The sequence below is a fragment of the Rhagoletis zephyria genome, unplaced genomic scaffold (genome assembly GCF_001687245.7).
Source record: "Rhagoletis zephyria isolate East Lansing unplaced genomic scaffold, Rhagoletis_zephyria_1.1 Rzeph_scaffold_06535, whole genome shotgun sequence".
NCBI lineage: Eukaryota > Metazoa > Arthropoda > Insecta > Diptera > Tephritidae > Rhagoletis > Rhagoletis zephyria.
Genome location: NW_016163618.1, coordinates 17,210 through 34,829, shown reverse-complemented (window position 1 = coordinate 34,829; position 17,620 = coordinate 17,210). Strand labels below are relative to the sequence as shown.

Below are 17,620 nucleotides of genomic sequence, written 5' to 3'. Positions count from 1 at the left end.
GGCCCAAAAACAAAGCAAGCTGCAATTATTCGGGGCAAGGGTGGTGCAAAAAACGTCTTGTCGACTTGCAGGTAGTCCAGATGGGTGGGCTTAAAGTTGGCTCAGTGAGCACTGAGCAACATTTCGACATGCAAAGTTGCGAGGCCTTCGTAGTTCTTGGCCGGAATTTTGAGTAGGCACTGCCCAATAGAAACCAGCAGCTGTGTGGAAGACGACGAGATGTAATCATCTTAGCCCTTTCTTCTTGTCTGCACTGCATTTGTGTTGCTTAGGTTTAAACACCTCGGCGTGTTCTCTATGTATGTACATTTCCAAGAAAACTCTCCGGCTACCTGCGAAACCGCTTATGGGCGCGAAGGAGTTTCTTTATCCACATTTGTAGTTGTCTTCCTCAAAAAAGTTATCTCAAAGGTCATCCAAAATGATTCAGGCCCATCTGTCTTACGTCATTTGTACTGAAGGCCTTGGAAAAGGTAAGGACTACAATCTTACTGAACTAGCCACTGAACTCGTTTCAGCACGTATACATGGCAGGCCGCTCTGCAAAAACCACTTTAGAAAATAAGGAGACAGCAATATGGAATGTTCTGAGCATCAATGGAGCCTTGAGAACTTTTAACTGGAAGTTCTTCTAGATCTTACTCTTCTTCATATTCATATACAGACTCAGGCGAAAAGGGCTCTACTAAGGATGGCTGGTACCAACATCGGGGCAGAAGGTTTTCTTAGTCGTAGCAACATCGATAATTCTGACGATGCATAACCCGGAAATTTCAATACCAAGGAATATAAAGGTTTAAAACTGATGTAAGTATGTAATAAGAAGAGCTGGGCCGAAATATATCGGATAGACCAAAACATTATAACCGGGTACACTGATGGCTCATTGTCTGAGGAGTGTACCGGAAAAAGTGTGGTTGGATCGCTATATGATATAGAAAGATCCGCATACTTTAATATCACGCGAAACTACCGGAATCAGAACCTCACAATCTTGACAGATATCCAAGATGCTATTAAGGCCCTCAGAGCTTATCAGGTAACATTCAAACTGGTGATGGAATGCCTTGACAAGCTCAATACTCTTGGTCTGAGCAATCTGGATTGTGGGGTATATTGGTATTGAAGGAAATAAGACTAACAATAACCTCTTCATCTCCCAGGTCTAGAGCATTTCAAAGCATTTTTAGAAACTTAAAACTTAAAACGCTTTAAGAATGTATAAGCCCATCCAAGATCAGCTTACTAATTTTCGCAGGTATTCTGAGAACACTGCAGGCTGGACCATCACCTGACCGAACTGGGAATTTACTCGCAGTAGCAAGGTCCGGCACTGATGCACAAAAGCAAAATACACGTAAGTGAACATTTACTAAAATTTCTTTCGGGCGTTGCGTTATTCGACACACCATAAATCCATGAAGGGGGTAACTACATAGATCTTTAGGTCGCAATGCTTTATTCTCCACAATAAAAATATCATAACGGACTGTTGAGAAAATGTCTAAGTATGCCCATGACATAATGCAGCATAGTAGAGATGGGTGCGGACCTAATTTTTCCGGCTCTGCACGGTACTCGTTCACTAAATTTTATGATTTACCATGGAGAGCGGAAGAAATGAAAATTTCACCGCATAACGGCATTTCTTACTGTAAGTACGGGGTGCTTTCTGCGAACTACATATTATTTTATCTTATCTGAAACAGCACCCAAAAAAGATCTTATTGAAAACGCCCTGCCTGAAGCGTTCTCCATTTTGCCGACTGAATAGAACAATTCGAATTTCGTTGAAGCTTTACCCCTCACAAGGTAACGCTACCGGATAAATCACAAGTAGGTAATTTAATAAATTTAATGTGCAGTAATGAATTAATAACTTTAAACAACATAAAAAGGCCAATTATTCATTTTGCAATAAAAACAAGTAAGTAAAAAAAGTAAATCAATCAAATAGGCGAAAAAATCTGCCGATTGTGCCAAAACAGCCGGGTGGGATTAGCATAGCGGAAGCCCAATTGTATTGCGCGTATTTTCCATTTTTTGACTATGACTTTTCATATACATAATTCTTATTTCTCACTCCTTTTGTCCTTCTATACATATTTACATTTAATTTTATAGCAAATACGAAATAGTACATACGATTGTAAATGAATTAGTAGCTACTTGATTTCATACTTAGTATATGGACCAATTGGGGCTTCGAATTTTATGGCTTTTGCTGGATTTAGACTTAGATTTCTTAGAGGTCTTAAATGCGCTGGCCATGGCAAGTAATTTTTTTCGTTTCTTTTTATTTTCATGCAATGATCGTTTACTATATTTGCGATTGTATGCTTTCTCACCTTGCTGTTGTTGTTGCTGATGCTGTTGCATCATGGCACGTTGTTGCTGTTGTTGCAACATGATTTGCTGCTGTTGAATGGTAGGCGGTTGTGGATGTTGTGGCGGCAAGCCAGTCGTATATTCGTAATAAGTCTGTGGCGGTTGTTGTTGTGTATTCAGACCAATGAAATCGGGTCGTCTTGGTTGGGTGGGCGTACCAGGATTGGATCTTTTGCAGGACAAGTAAAAAGAACATTTAAGTTTAGTATTAGTACATGTTTTCAAAGTTGCAAAAAGTTTGATTATCAATGATTTACAACAACAAGCATTAAGTTCACGGCAAATCGAATGCATTGACAACAGATACATATGTATGTAATTAGTTGAGAAAAAATTATGTAATATGTATGTATGTATTTATATGTATGTATTTGTATGTAGTGTGTATGTATGCGTATACATATGTATGTATTTGTGAACCACTTTGAATGAAATGTTGATTAAATGTAAGAATAAGTTTTTCTCGCCATACTCGCAAGCTCGGATTATTGATTTTAATAAACTAAATACATTATTATCAAAGCTATCGTATTAAGGTTATTAAGTTAATAGTTATGCACACATACATACATACATACATACATAGAGCTGTAAATATGCTTCAATTAATCACGTTACAAGTGCTGAAATTACTAAATCAAATGAACGCAATGAAGGCGCGCTGCGATACGGATATACAATACACAAAGCCACAGCCCCTAATCTTAAACATAGAATACGTAGCTCAAGTTGAATTTATATTTTAAAATAGGTGGCAGCTACCCTACACGTAGTTTAGAAATAAGATCTCTTCAAAATAATTTTGTAAACAGGTGGCAACCCTCTTTAAAATATTTTCAAATCACAGTCTTTTTCGTCTGGCACCGGAATACCGGGATATATATTTCAATTATCTGTTTGCCATAATTATGGTTGAACTTGATTTTTTTTAACAGGTGGCAACGCTCCTACATGTAGTTTAGAAATAAAGGTCTTTCAATAGCCATAATGGTTTTTCAGAGCCATTTTGATTGATACCCATATAGTTGTAATTCATTTACCTACTGAATACATTCAGTTTAACTTTGTAAACAGGCGGCAACCCTCCTATATATAATTAAGAAATAAAGCCTGTTCAATTCCATTTCGATCGATACTTATGTTGTAATAATTGGTTTAACTTATAAATAATTTCAAATACATTTTTCAACAGGTGGCAACTCTTTTTGGAAAAATAAAGCGTTATTGCACATCTACAGGCGCAGCCCTTTAATTTAAAGACCCATTTTGTAAAATCGAACGAACTTTAAAGATCTGACAATATCACAAAAAAGTTTTCCAGTACTATGCACTGATATACACATACATACATACATATGTATATCACCACCCTGAACAAAAAGACGTAACAAACATCATCGTTGAAATACAAAAAGTCATAACTAATAAAAAATTCAAAATTCACTTTTTCATTTATATGATGGATTTCATCGAATTACAACTCCCCAAATCATTTTATGCAAAAAAAAAATTTGGCACGACTTTTTCCGTTTCATTTACAATGTTGTTACGTCTTTTTGCATTTCAGGTGACGATATGTAATATGTACATTTGTACATACATATATTACTAAAATAGTAAAATATCAACATTAGCTCCAATCAATTATGCTACAAATATTTCACCGGAGCTGCGCCATCTGTTACTCAAAAGCTGAAATACACACGCACACTTTTTGTCTCCTTCTTACATACAACGCAAGTAGATGTTTGTAAAATGATGAAGAAAACTCATTTATGCCCATTTATTTGAATCAAATAAAAGTACTTAGAAGATATCAACCAATACTTTCCCACATACCAAACGAAAGGAAATAACATTAATTTTTTTTAAACAAAATAAATACAAAATCATTCGAGCGGTTTCGAGCATTGGTAATAAAAAAAGCTATTTTTTCAACATTTTTGTTGTCTTAAATGTTCAATTTTGGTCGAATTTATATAAAATTTGTACACAATAATATTACTATTGCTGTAAAGAACTTACATTCTGAAAATAAAAGTTATATCTGCAAAACCTTAGTTCCTAGAGCATTTCAAAGGCTCAAAATTTACCCAAAAATAAGCCAATATTTACCATTGTTTCTACGACAGAAACCAAACTAACCACGTACAAAAATAAAACTGTCGATAAATCTGGAATTTTATCTTTGAAACGCCGCATTTTTCTTCGCTTCATTAGTTTTGGTGCAATAATCACTCTTGCGAAGCTCTAAAAATTACAACAACAACATTTGAGCATGGCATCCATACCGAAAGGTACGACATGTTCTACGTCAAAAAAAAGTTGGACGAACTGATAACCTCCTCCTTTTTTTGAAGTCGGTTAGAAAAAGATTTTCCACTAGGAATTAAATGTCAAAAATTGTAATGACAAAGTTGGACATTAAAAAATATCTATTCGTGTCATTACGTAAAAAAATATTCAATCAATTCATTTCCACATGGCATTTTTTAAATGCCTCCAATTTTTCGTCTTTCAATGCCTAGTGGAAATTCGGCATTATATGGAAGAAAATGCACAACACCCTCCACAACAAAAAAATATTAAAAACCAACTACCTTTATTTTTAGCGACTTGAAACTTGCACATTATTAGAGCAAAATTGAATGGGCTACTAAACAGCATAGCGTAAAATTTTCCAAAAATTCTGATTAAGAAGTTTGCAATTTTGGTCACAATTTTTTCAAGTTTGATTCACTGTTGTGAAATTTGTGCAAGCTTTGAAGCTTACATTTATGTGGTTTCTGTTATAGATTGAATTGTATTTTAAAAGAAAATTAAATAAAAAATATATAGATAAACATAAGTTGCAAACAGGTGGCAGGTAAAAAAATCAACGGAAATAAAGTCAATTGACACTACATTAGCATACTGGTGCGGCGGCCCGCGTTCGCGTGCCAGACTGCGTCACACCCCGCCGCGCTCGTGCTCTAGAAGTTATAATTCTACTGGCCGTGGGACTCGAACCTACGACCTCGCGGCTCGTAAATCCGCATCACTGCCGTCTGTCAAGGCTTGAGGTTGATCAGATCAATTGCGCCGTTAATCCGGATCAAAGTTGCCGTCTGTCTATGTACGCGAGTCGAAGGGGTGAACCCGACTTGTGTACCAAATTTAAATTTTTTTTAGGGCTTGGTGCCTGTGCACACCTACAAGTTCTGCCGCAAAGCATTGCAAACCCCAACCGATGGGAAATAAAACGATGTTTCGAATGAATTAAGAACAATTTCCTGTTTATTGTAGTATGTATTTTCAAAAAGGATTATGGGGAAAAACAAAAGGCGTTCAGATCTAACAAAAGTGCGTAGTAAGTACATAAATAAGTTATTTTTCTCCCTCGCCCCGTTCAAGCATGCAAATATAGTTTTTGTATAAAAACAATCACGCTACTTGGCGCTTGTGTAAGCAAACAACTTATGGTGGTGTGCAACACCGAACTCAGACCGTAAAGCAACGAACAAGTGGCCACCACTGGCAGCAGCAAAAGCTTAGTGCGCAGACCGTAACGGGATGTGTCATCAAAGTTGCAGAAATCCCATATACTGTAATTTTTGCCTAGGAATATGTTTCGAATATGCAGCACTTGACTTTGGAACCAAGCAAAGTACGATAGTAGATATTGTAGTACCTTCGACACGAATAGCGCGAGGAGTAGCCCCACAAGCATGACGAAATTAATTTCAGACTCTTGCGGCCAGCTGCTGCTTGATGGTGTACGTTTACAGCGCGTTTCATTCACATTTTTCGTTTGAATACTGGCTTTGCTGTCCAATAGCATCGTGGAACTTTTCTTGCCCAACACACTGAATGCCGATGACATCGATTCATTGTACAAATCTTCGCTAAATGAATGTGATGAGCATTTGGAGGCGGAATCAGTGCGTGGAGAGGCTTTGTAATGCACACCGGCATTTCGTTCCGAGTTCAATGTGTCCGTGTCGTTGCTATCGCTTTCGTTCTGAATCATACTTGGTGGTCGTGCCGCATGCATCGACATACGTCTTGACAAATTCTGCCAGTGCTTATTGCCATTTGTTGTAACCGTGCCCATCGGCGTCAAAGTATCGCTGCTATTACAGCTGTTTATGCCAATGACTCTTTTATTGTTGTTTATCTCGAAGGCACCACGCTTGTAATATGGAATTTTATTATTCTTATTCATCATACTGCCAATCAATGAGTTTGGATCAGAGTTCACATTGCGATTATCTGCTTGTGTGCGATTTTTACCGTTTTCACTCAATACAGTTGCATAACCGTTAGGTACATCGGTAGAGTCATGGCTGGGGTTGCTTAGATGCGATTTACCATATTTTAATTGTAAATTTAGGCTTTCCTCGGTAAAGGGTTTATGTTCCGATTGCAATCCGGTTTCATCACAGACTTTGAGGATACGATCGTCGAAGACATCGGCGTTGGTGTTGAATCGATAGCCATCACTTGGACGCTGCATAATATCAAATATATGCCAGCTATGCACAAATTTACTTGAATCTTTCAACTTGGATTAGAAACTTCGGCAATTTTTTCATTTGTATCAAAAAATATGAAATACATTCAAAAGAAATGTGGATAAAATATTTTTGAAATAAATTTCCGGGCAAAGTGAAAGCCCATGTACGTATGTATGTACGCGTATACCGTATACGTAAATCTGTATTTTAGCAAAAAGTTTAGATATCTAATACTATTATATAAATAAATTTTTGTTTAGTAACAAGCGCCTCGGATTTGCAGCTCTCCTTCTTCTGGGTATGCAGTTACAGGCCCGACTCTTACCACGGCAGAAAGAGAGGAGGCTTCGTTGGGACCACTCCGACTCCTTCGGTTTAAGTGCTCATTCAAGTCAGCAGCATCTGTCCAGCTTCAGATTCGGCTACAAGTAGGTGTCTGTTGTCTTGGAGCAAGCGACTCGCTATATACATAAATGAGGACCTTCAAATACTCTCCCAGCAATGTGTTGTGCGCTGGCTTTGGGAGCCGTAAGTTAAAAAACAGATTCAATGGAAACGCCAAAACAGCGTGGGTTGGCTTTACGGAATGCTCTACACCTGCTTGCAGAGCAGTCCTCGCCAAGGCATGTCAGATGGCATCTATACGAACTGACGGACGAAGTCCAGAGGTCCAAAAAGCAACCTCCGGAGCCGTCAGCTTATCGACAGGCCTTGAGCGGGAGTCAGTCTCAAGTTACGTAGACTCCAGACACCTGTGAATGCCGTTCTGGGCACATAACCACCAGACATAGACGATACGGAGCTTCGTCGGTCTCGGCAGATACGGACCTCAATAGCCCAACTTCGCTCTGGCTACTGCAGCAGGTTGAACTCATGCCTTAGCAGATTAGATGCAGATGTGCCAAACGAATGCGGAGAAACACCCCACGACTCGAATCATCTCTTCGTATGCCCGGAAAACCCAACGCAACTAACGTTTCTGTCTCTGTGGACAGACCCTATAGAGGCGGCGCGCTTCTTGGGTCTTCCGTTAGCTGAGCTTGATGACAACGACTGAGATACTAGCCGATTTGGGCGGGGTTGTTGTAGCCGCTACAACAACAACAACAACAACGCTTTACGGATATGCGCTTGTTATTTGTGGACCCTGCATAGGAATGGCGCCTCTGTCCAACAGGTTTGCTAAGAGAATTACCGGGCTGACATCACCATAGCACAGCCATATTTTGTTCCAGTGAAATACTGGTAATCGATACAGCTATGCAATTTTTACACAACATAGAAGAAAAGGTGGCGGTAATTTCTGCATACCCAGCTCAAAATGTGTATTTTTTGGATTATGAAACTATTGAAGTAAATAAGCGATATTTGTTTTTGTTTTTTATGTTCTTTGTATAAAGATTTTGTCTGAGAATGTCCCTAGTGGAATTTTCTGGCGAATAATTTTCTAGAACATTTAAACACTCCAGCAAACTCCCAAATACCATTTTACTCAGACTTACCAAAAAAAGCCGTCAAAACGATGCTAATGGGTTAATATGTTCTACAAAATTATTCTAACTCTTTTCCAACTTATGTATTCTTAAAACACTCATGCAAAAAACTCGATCATTCCGTCCCACAAAATGACCCTGAAATTTTTGCACAGTGCTATCAATGCGTCAAGTTAACCTATTATTGACATAAAAGTTAAAGGATCAATAATTTCGATTAGTTTTCGTTATTTTGAGTTATGTATATTGGTATGTAGCGTGGACAGTTGTCGGCAAAACAATAGGAGTGCGATATTTTGATCAGTTTGAACTATTTATCCTTTGTTTATTTAATGTTTATTATTATTATTTTTTTTTACCAGCTAGACTTTTATAAAAAAATATTAGGCATTAAATAAACAAAAGTCCAAACTGGTCAAAATATCGCACTCCTATTATTTTGTGGACAATTGTACAAGCACACATGAGCACCACAGTTAACAGAATCGTTTAAGTTCATTACCTATAACATAAAGAATGATTTGTATGATATTGAAAAATCTTATGTTAACAAATTAACAAATGAATAAAGTATTATCTGGCCATTTCCATGACTGTAATAAAACGGTGAATGTACGATTACATAAGATACATAAAAAAGAAATGGGAGTTTAATATAAACTGTTATGAGTGATTATTTTTTTTTGTTTTTGCTTTGATTGTGATTCCAGACGAGTACAGCAAAAAAACGGTAATATATAGAGCAAACATAAAATGAATTAACGAAATTATTTGCTTTTGATACCATGAAATTCGATTTACAGATGATTAGATTTAATAAAGAAATAAAAAAAAAGAATTGTGGCGAAAAAAAATCGAACGTAACAAACGTAAAACTCACCTCCAATGAATATTACAACATAGTAGTAGTAGTGGTGGTGGTAGTGGTGGCGGAAGTATTGGACGGAAACTGTACGTACGAACGAACAAACGAACGACCGAACGAACGCATTGAAAACATTTGCTACACAGCGGAGAGCTTATACAAAGCTTGGCTGAGCAGACATTGAAGTTGAGGCTGAAGCTGAGCTTGGGCTTGAGGTTCGATTGGAGCTTGTGGTGGTGAAGGCGTGTGTACATGTTTAAGTGTATGCACAAGCGCGATCGAAGTGGGGAATAAGAAGAAGAACAAGAAGAATTCAAGTTGCAGTTGAAGTTCAAATCGAAGATCGTTAGAATAGAAGTGGTGGTAGGTAGTCGTAGCGGTTGTGGTTGGTTGTATTGATAGTAGTAGCAGTTATGGTAGTAGTTGTAGAAGAAGCATTAGAAGTAGTGGTATATAGTACGATTAGTTGTGGTTTTAGATGGTGTTGTAGAATTTTACAAGTCACAAGGTTTTTTACAAAATTTTTTTAACACTCAAATTTAATTTCCATTTAACTCTATCTATGTATATGCAGTTTATTATAAGCTTAGCAGTTTAAATTTGTATCAGTTTTTGAGTATTGACTAGCGAAGAAAGAACGAAAAAGAAAAGAAGAATTTTTGTAGTAAAACGTTGGAAAAGAAAAATAGTTAATTTACTGAAAAAGTGAGGCAATTATGATGATTAACATAGGCTTAAAAAATAGTGATCTACTCTATCTTCAATGAAAAGTTACTGACGATTTGTAACATAATTTGTTTACATATACATGGATATATGTAAATATGTTGACGTGAATATTGTGGGGAAATGCTCCAACTCAATAAGACAAAATCTTTCTGATATCTCGAGAAATGGCGCAATTTCTGGCGTTCCTACAGATGTGCATGTAAGCTTTTATATTTTTCAATGGCCCACATCTATGTATGTATACTACAACACTCTGCAAATATCTGACAAACAAATTTTAACGCTTTTTTTCAGTTAAAGATTTAATAATAGCTAATGCAACATTCATAAGCAGTATGATGATTTTCTAAAATTAGTAATGTACGAAAATTTGTGGCCAAGCAAAATGCTGACCCCTAAGTGGCAAGATGATCGAATGCAGAGAGCAATTGCATTTATTAAAAAGGAAAAACAAAAATTTGAATAAAAGTGTGAAAATACGGACATCGCTGTTCTTATTTACATTAATAACAATTTAATTAACTAGGTTAAGATTATGGGACGAAAAGGAAACATTAGTTTAGTCACAAGAGGACCAAGCTTGCCTAGGAAGGCTAGGATGTTAAGCAACTTCTCCGAGCGAAGAGATTCTGAAAATATGCAAGGCGACTTTCCTATTGTCATAAGAGAGATTAAGCATCGCATTATATTGTATCGCACCAGTTTGAGATTCTTTGCGACTGCCTCTCAAACCTTTTGCAAAACCTCGCATTCTTTCTTGCTTAACACACTGCATTATATACTCTATTTAACTGGTATAACATATCATGGGCCTTGGAAACGTCTTCTCCGTATAGCACACCAGAGACGTGACCGACCGGCTGGTATAAGACAATTTCATAATTAAAAAGCCCTTCCGAAAGGCCTTTTTGGGAGTCAGGAGGCATTCCACCTTGCCTTTATTTTTTGTAAATTCCAGAAGGGCTTTTGAAGGACGTACTTCAGAACGCCTTTTGGAGAAGTCTTTCTAAAGCTGCATCTTTAAATAATAAAAATCATGCATTTTTAAAGTATTTGAATGAGATTTAAATCAAACATGTTTTATTCAACTCCAAATTCACATTGAAATTAATTTGTAATGCTTAATAATATGAACTCATATTCATGTAAATTGTAAAAAGCCCTTAAAGAAGGCGTGCTTTTTCAGCCCTTCTTCGGTAAGCCGTTTAGATTGACTTCACTTAAAAGGGCCTACCTTATACTAATGCCAAATTTCGGATGTTCTTTGCCCAAGGAGGACGAGGGAAAGAAAATTCCAACACTCCTACTTTGGCACTCATTCATAAGGAGTTTTGACATATGCATACCGAGGCGAATTAAAGCAGCCGTTCTAGGCACACCACCCCCGGACATTGACGAGACGGAGCTTCATCTGCCTCGGGAGACACGCACTACACTCGCACAACTTCGCTCCGGCTACTGCAGCAGGTTAAACTCCTACTTGAGTAGACTGAATGAGGATGTGCCGAACGAATGTCCGGCATGCGGAGAGACCCCACATGACTCGAAACATCTCTTCGCATGCCCGGCAAACCCGACATCCCTAACGGCCTTGTCCTTATGGGCAAACCCCGCAGAAGCTGCACGCTTCCTAGGGTTGCCGTTAGTGGAACTTGACGACAACGACTGAGATACCAACCGATCTGGGCGCGGTTGTTGTAGCCGCTACAACAACAACAACAACAACAAAGCAGCTGTTTTAGCAAGACCACCTTAGTATACGAATTCGCCTTGATTGATGTGGAGACGATGAAATTAAAATGTATAATTTGCTTAAATCGTAAAACGCAAATGTTTATTATGAACAAGGAGCCTGGCTATATATGCCTCGGCCCGGAGTTGCCAATGAGTGTGTTTTTCAGCATTTGTATTTTCACTTCTATTTTTGTTTCTCCTTTGAAATAAATGCAAACTTTAAGAAAATACATATGTATGCCGGAAAAAGCGCGTTGGCGATATAAATTCCTATTTAACGATAATTTTTCTTTAAAATTCGAGTTATTTACCGATTTTGCATTATGCGTTGGCATAAATTAAGAATTGCTAATTCCAGCTATGTCCATCTTCAATGCAAAACAATAAAAAAAATTAACAAGTAAAAATATATTCACAAAATCGAAAGCGAAATATTTCATTATTAATTTTGAAGCACGGAAATAAAAGCAAATAAAGCTATGTTAAATACCTGCTAAGATTAGGAGTTACATGAAAAAATTACATACATTTTTTTACTTTACTTTTTTTTGGCTAATAAATTTTCAAGGCGTTTACAAAGTTTTGCGGTTAAGAAAATGTAGCAGTTTTGATTAGATAATCATAGAATTCACATTACTAAATACGTTTAGACACATTCTTTGCGTATATTTTAGAAAATAGTAGTAACTATAACAGATATTTGTATGTAGACAAAAAAAAAATAAAAAAATAAAAATTATAACGCAGAGTAGTAGAGCACGTTATTTAGATGGTTGAGAGTAGTTAAATTGCAATTGCTCGTCAATGTGTAAACTTTATGGCCTGAAGACACCCAGCAATTGCAACTACACTTTCGCACTCGAATTTGCCCTTGTACTCGCGCGTCTTATGCTCACATGCGTTTAATCGCTAAAAAAGACTCACCTTCTAACTGGACTTGCCATCACCAGTGGTGTTGCCACACCCAACGGTTTTATTCGTTGCTGCATTGTGGGTGTTGCAGTTGTCCCACTGCGTTGTTGTTGTGCGCCCTGATTGCCCGGATGAGCAGGATGATCGGGCGACAGTGGATCGGCGGGATTATAGCCGCGTTGTGGCTCCAAACCGCTTTTGAAGAGAATGGAAAAATTTAATTAGAAAAATAAAGCCTTTGCTCTAAAAAATATTTATGTAAAAACTTACCGCTGTCGCGCTAATGGACTGTGTCGCGGATGGTACATGCGCATATGTCGTGGCGAATCGCCTCCACCACCTCCGCCTGCTGCTCCACCACCACCACCAACACCACCACCTCCACCTCCACCGCCAGCGTTGGGCAACATGCCCGCATTAGTTGCTATAACGCCATTATTTAAATTGCTCACGCCTGCCTCCACTTGAGGCAGGTAGAAATTCGTCGAGTTGTGTCGTTGTAATGGAGGTGTGGGCTCACAATCTTGACTCTGCGATGCTTGCGGTTCCATGTCGGTGTCTGAACATTCACGTCCGGGCGACAGCTAAACGATGGGGAAGGAGCGCAAAAAGGCGCGGTGTTAGGTAATAATTGAAAATCGGCCGTAAACGTAAACGTATAAAGCTAACATTAATTTAAATCGAAATTGCATGAAAAACAAAACAAAAAAATAAAGAACTTGAAAGCGGCGGTTTGAGGTGAAATATTTAACATAAAAATTATATGCATGTATGAAGGCATGTATTTTATGGTAGCAAATATGATGAGCGATCAATTGAGGGTTTCATATTTGAGGAGTATAGAATCGAATAATTCCATTTGGGAAGAGCTGGTGAGCATATTCGAGGGAGGCAAACATTTAGAGAAAATGCATAGTTTTTAACACATGTTTCATAAATTAAGAGCGGCGATGGACAGAGAAAGCTTTTACCCTGTGCATGGTTATATCAAATGTATATGTAGAAAGCTTGTAGTACTTAGACGCTACAAGTTACACTTGGAATGAAGGGTCCCGAATATTTACAAAAACTTATGGAAAACACATTTTAGTCAACAAAGACACATACTTTGATGATATACATATAGGACTCCGTACCAGTAATACGCCTTTTAGAATCCTTGTAGGGTTACTCTAGGAGCTTTATGTGTTTGAGGAGGAAGAATTTTTATAGAAATTAATTGCAGTCCTGCTAGAATTGTTATGCTTATGTATATATCGGTTTAAAGTTGAAGAAATTTTATAGATTGAATCAGCAAAACTGGCTAAGTGAACTCTTTGCATAACAAGACAAACCGGTTTGGCCTATCGGTGAACGACTTAGAAATTAGATCCCTTTCACGGGGCAGTAATTGCTTTAGCGATACCAGGATTGTTTTGCCGGATGCACCAACTTCAGCCAACACCATCACAGATTTGGGATTTTGACAGTGCCCGATAATATGTGTCGACCAGAATCTATCATCTCGATAGTTTGACCATCAGTCAAAATACTTTTTTTCCCAGCGAACATTTGCGGAAGGACGTAAGAGTTGTCCACCCCTTTGCAGCCGTTATTTTTGCTTCTCATTCGTAAGCAACTGCTATCATGGAATATTGTACGGCTTGATGTGAAGCTAATTTTTTGGAATTTAACGAACCGTTTCACGGCCAATACCAGTCTCACGGGAAATTTTATCATTGAAATCACTGAATTTCATTGGATTCGCATTTGTTTTTTATCTGGCGGTTCCTTCATGTGTTGACAGTTGGTCTAGTTCAGTGAACCGCTGAATTGCCTTCGAAACAGTTTGGCGATGAACCGAACAATTTTCCGTTGGCGATTAAATTCTGAAATAGCTCTTCTTTTGTCCAACTTTTCAAAACTTTTAATTACGACAATCGACGGTCGTTATTTAGTGGACTCTGCCAATATTTGTTTAGGTTATATTTATTTATTTATTTTTAGTAATTTTCATTTAAAATATAGTTCGATCTACAACAGAAACCACATATGTAACTAAAAGTTTCAAAGCTTACACAAAGTTCACAAAAATTAATCAAACTTAATAAAAAAAAAAATCATCAAGATTTTATTCAGAATTTTTAGAGTACGCAGTTTTGTAGTCCATTCAATTTTAGTATAATAAAGTTCAAATTTCGAATCACTGAAAATTACCTTTGATTTCCTAGAATTTTTTTGTAGATCCTCTACATGGGCATTACTTGCAAATAAAAATACATTTTGTTCATACATATGTACATACGTTATATGAAAAAAATGCTCAACACTCTCTACACAAAAATTCTTAATAGAAAGCTTGAAATTTTGATGATTTTTTTTTAAGTTTGATTCATTTTTGTGAACTTTGTGCAAGCTTTGAAACTGTTATTTATGTGGGTCTATTAGAGATGGAACTATATTTAAAATGAAAATAAATAGATAAACATAAGTTGCAAACAATATCATTTTAAATTTTGCTTTAAATTTTGTCTTATTAACCGGAACTGTATATAATTTTACATCCCCCTTTTATTTTCCTAACATTTTGACTTCTCCTCGTATACTTATAAGATGCGACCATTGATAGGATTTGTGAATAATAATCACTTCTTGGTAAAAGAGGGCATGTGTCTTAATATCGATGGCTGAGAGCTCCGTGTCTGGACCCTAGTCTTGCGAGAGGAAAAAGCTGAGATGATTTCAGCTCGACATCAATCACTACTTGCTTAATAGGGATTTTAAGTTGTCACCTGTCAAGTCTTACCTACAACTATTTAATATCCAGACATTTCCAGAGTATTTAAAAACCTTGCAAGTATTTCTCATACTTAAAAAAACTTCGAAGCCTGTTGAAAATGCCATTTATGCGTCGAGGTGGGTTCTGCGAAAATATATATCTTTGTATGTATTGTATGTATGTAGGTTAACGGAAAATAAAACCATGAAATGATAAATGAGAACCGTTCATTCTTCAATGAGCCTTGTTTTCAAATTGATTGTTGAAACAATTAAATGATTGATATTTGAATGAATGAATGAAATATTTATGAACTTTATACGAGTAAAAATCGCTCAAATTACCAACATACAAATAAAGGTAGTTATTTTAGAATATATTGTAGATTGCATATCGCAAAATGGAAATTTTAATAAGAAACGGATGACATGAAGAGTAGATACTTTTATTAAAGAGAAATCATTTCCAAAAAGTTGTTGTAGCAACAAATATATGTATATGAACAATAATAGAATGTATTTTCGCAAAAAAATATAGAAAAAATGAAATATTAGAATAGAATTAATTCGTTTTACCTTTTTCGGTGCTTGCATTTAGTGTAGAGTTTTGATTTGCTTTTTTTGTTTTTGACCAATTTGAATATAAAGAGCTTGTCTAACAATATAATAGCATACCATTACGATAGTGCATTCAATCAAAAATAATATCAATTATTGTAAATAGCAATTTACTAAATGCATACAATTACAGAAAAACTTGGGGAAAATACAACTCAACTTCGCATGCAAAAAAATTGTAAAACTGTTGAAAAAAGTGCCGAAATAAAAAAAAAAATAATCGAAAAAGCAGAAGGAGGTTGCACAGCGAAAGCTCTAAAATCCGATGATTCGATATATCAATAAGTATTGAGAAAATTTGTTGGGTAAATAAAGCAATCTGCCATTGAATGGATCGAACTCTACAAGCACGTTTTCAGTTTCCTGAAAGACCGTTCAGTAAGGGTTCATTATTAAACCTCGGTTAGAGTATACAGCAATTTCATATTCTGTTATAAAAAGAGGTTCTCGGGAAGGCAGACATCCGAAAATCTAAACCGCGATAATAATAGTTATTATTATTATATTCGGACGAAATTTAAATTTTCATACCCGGTGCATGAAGCAGAGATCTGACTGAACCATTCCTGCTGATTGGAACCTAAGTGTGCTCTGCTCAATCCGAAAGAAATACGACCCTGTCATATGCACCACTACCGCAGTATCAGCCTTTTGAGCATCAGATATGAGATATTATCGCGCGTATTGTGTGAAAAGCTTAAGTCCATCCTCAACGAACTGATCGGGCCTTATCAGTGCGGCTTTGGACCTGGTACTAAACGTGGTTTTAGACAGTGCAACTCCCCGTCGTATATGTTTTTTTTTGCTGAAGTTGCAGGGGACAATAAGAAAACTGATAAAAAATTTTACAAAATCATACCAATTGCTAGCATGTGCCGATGACGTCGAGATCATCAGTCGATCAATGCAATGTCTGTTCTGCCTTCTGAAAGAAGGATAAAGAAGCAAAGCGCGGGGTCTGGTGGGGAACGAGGAAATATAGTTGAGAACCAATGTCAGCATTGAAATTCAACGGAGAATCACCCTTGCCATTAAGCGCTACTTTAGACTATACGTCACTCATCATGACCGTGCTGGTATATACCGCAGAAACATTGACAATGAAAACATCTGATGAGGCATCGCGCAGACGATTTACCGATGAGCTGAATGAACTCAGCCATGTCGTTCATATAAAGGAAGGTCTCCTCTGTGACGGTAGGATCAGGTGGATACGAACTTCGCTTCAATAGCGACTCCGAATGGGCGTCAGTTGGAATAGAAGAGAGACGACTGGCGTGCGAAATCGCGAAGGGGGTTACACCAATCAAGAAAAAAATTAATGTGATACACCTGCCTTAATTTATTATAATTAAATGCAGTTTGCTAATGGCTAATTACCACTCATGAATGATTTAACAGAGAAATAAATATAAGGAAAGCTGCGGTATACCCACACTTGTGGTCATATAACAAGCCCCATATAAATCCACATTTCAAATTTTGTACAAAAATTATAAAAATTCAACAAACTTTGCCCATTAAGTACATACACCTAATAACTTCAAACTTTTAGTTCAAACTTTTTTAGAAAACTTTAGGTATGTAGTGTTATAGGTAATTAAATTTTAGTAGAATAAATTAGGACA

At 36.9% G+C, this 17,620-nt stretch overlaps 1 protein-coding gene across 1 annotated transcript in view; it reads right to left on the bottom strand.

Moving 5' to 3' along the window:
* Window positions 1-1,786: 1,786 nt before the first annotated feature.
* LOC108373275 (palmitoyltransferase ZDHHC5-like) overlaps window positions 1,787-17,620 on the bottom strand; it is a gene marked incomplete at its 5' end in the record, with an annotated part of 30,960 nt that continues 15,126 nt past the window's right edge. The window contains 3 exons of the mRNA XM_017629140.1: window positions 1,787-2,557; window positions 12,630-12,812; window positions 12,888-13,201. Coding sequence (XP_017484629.1) covers window positions 2,182-2,557; window positions 12,630-12,812; window positions 12,888-13,201 — 873 coding nt within the window. The remainder of the gene's footprint in view (window positions 2,558-12,629; window positions 12,813-12,887; window positions 13,202-17,620) is intronic.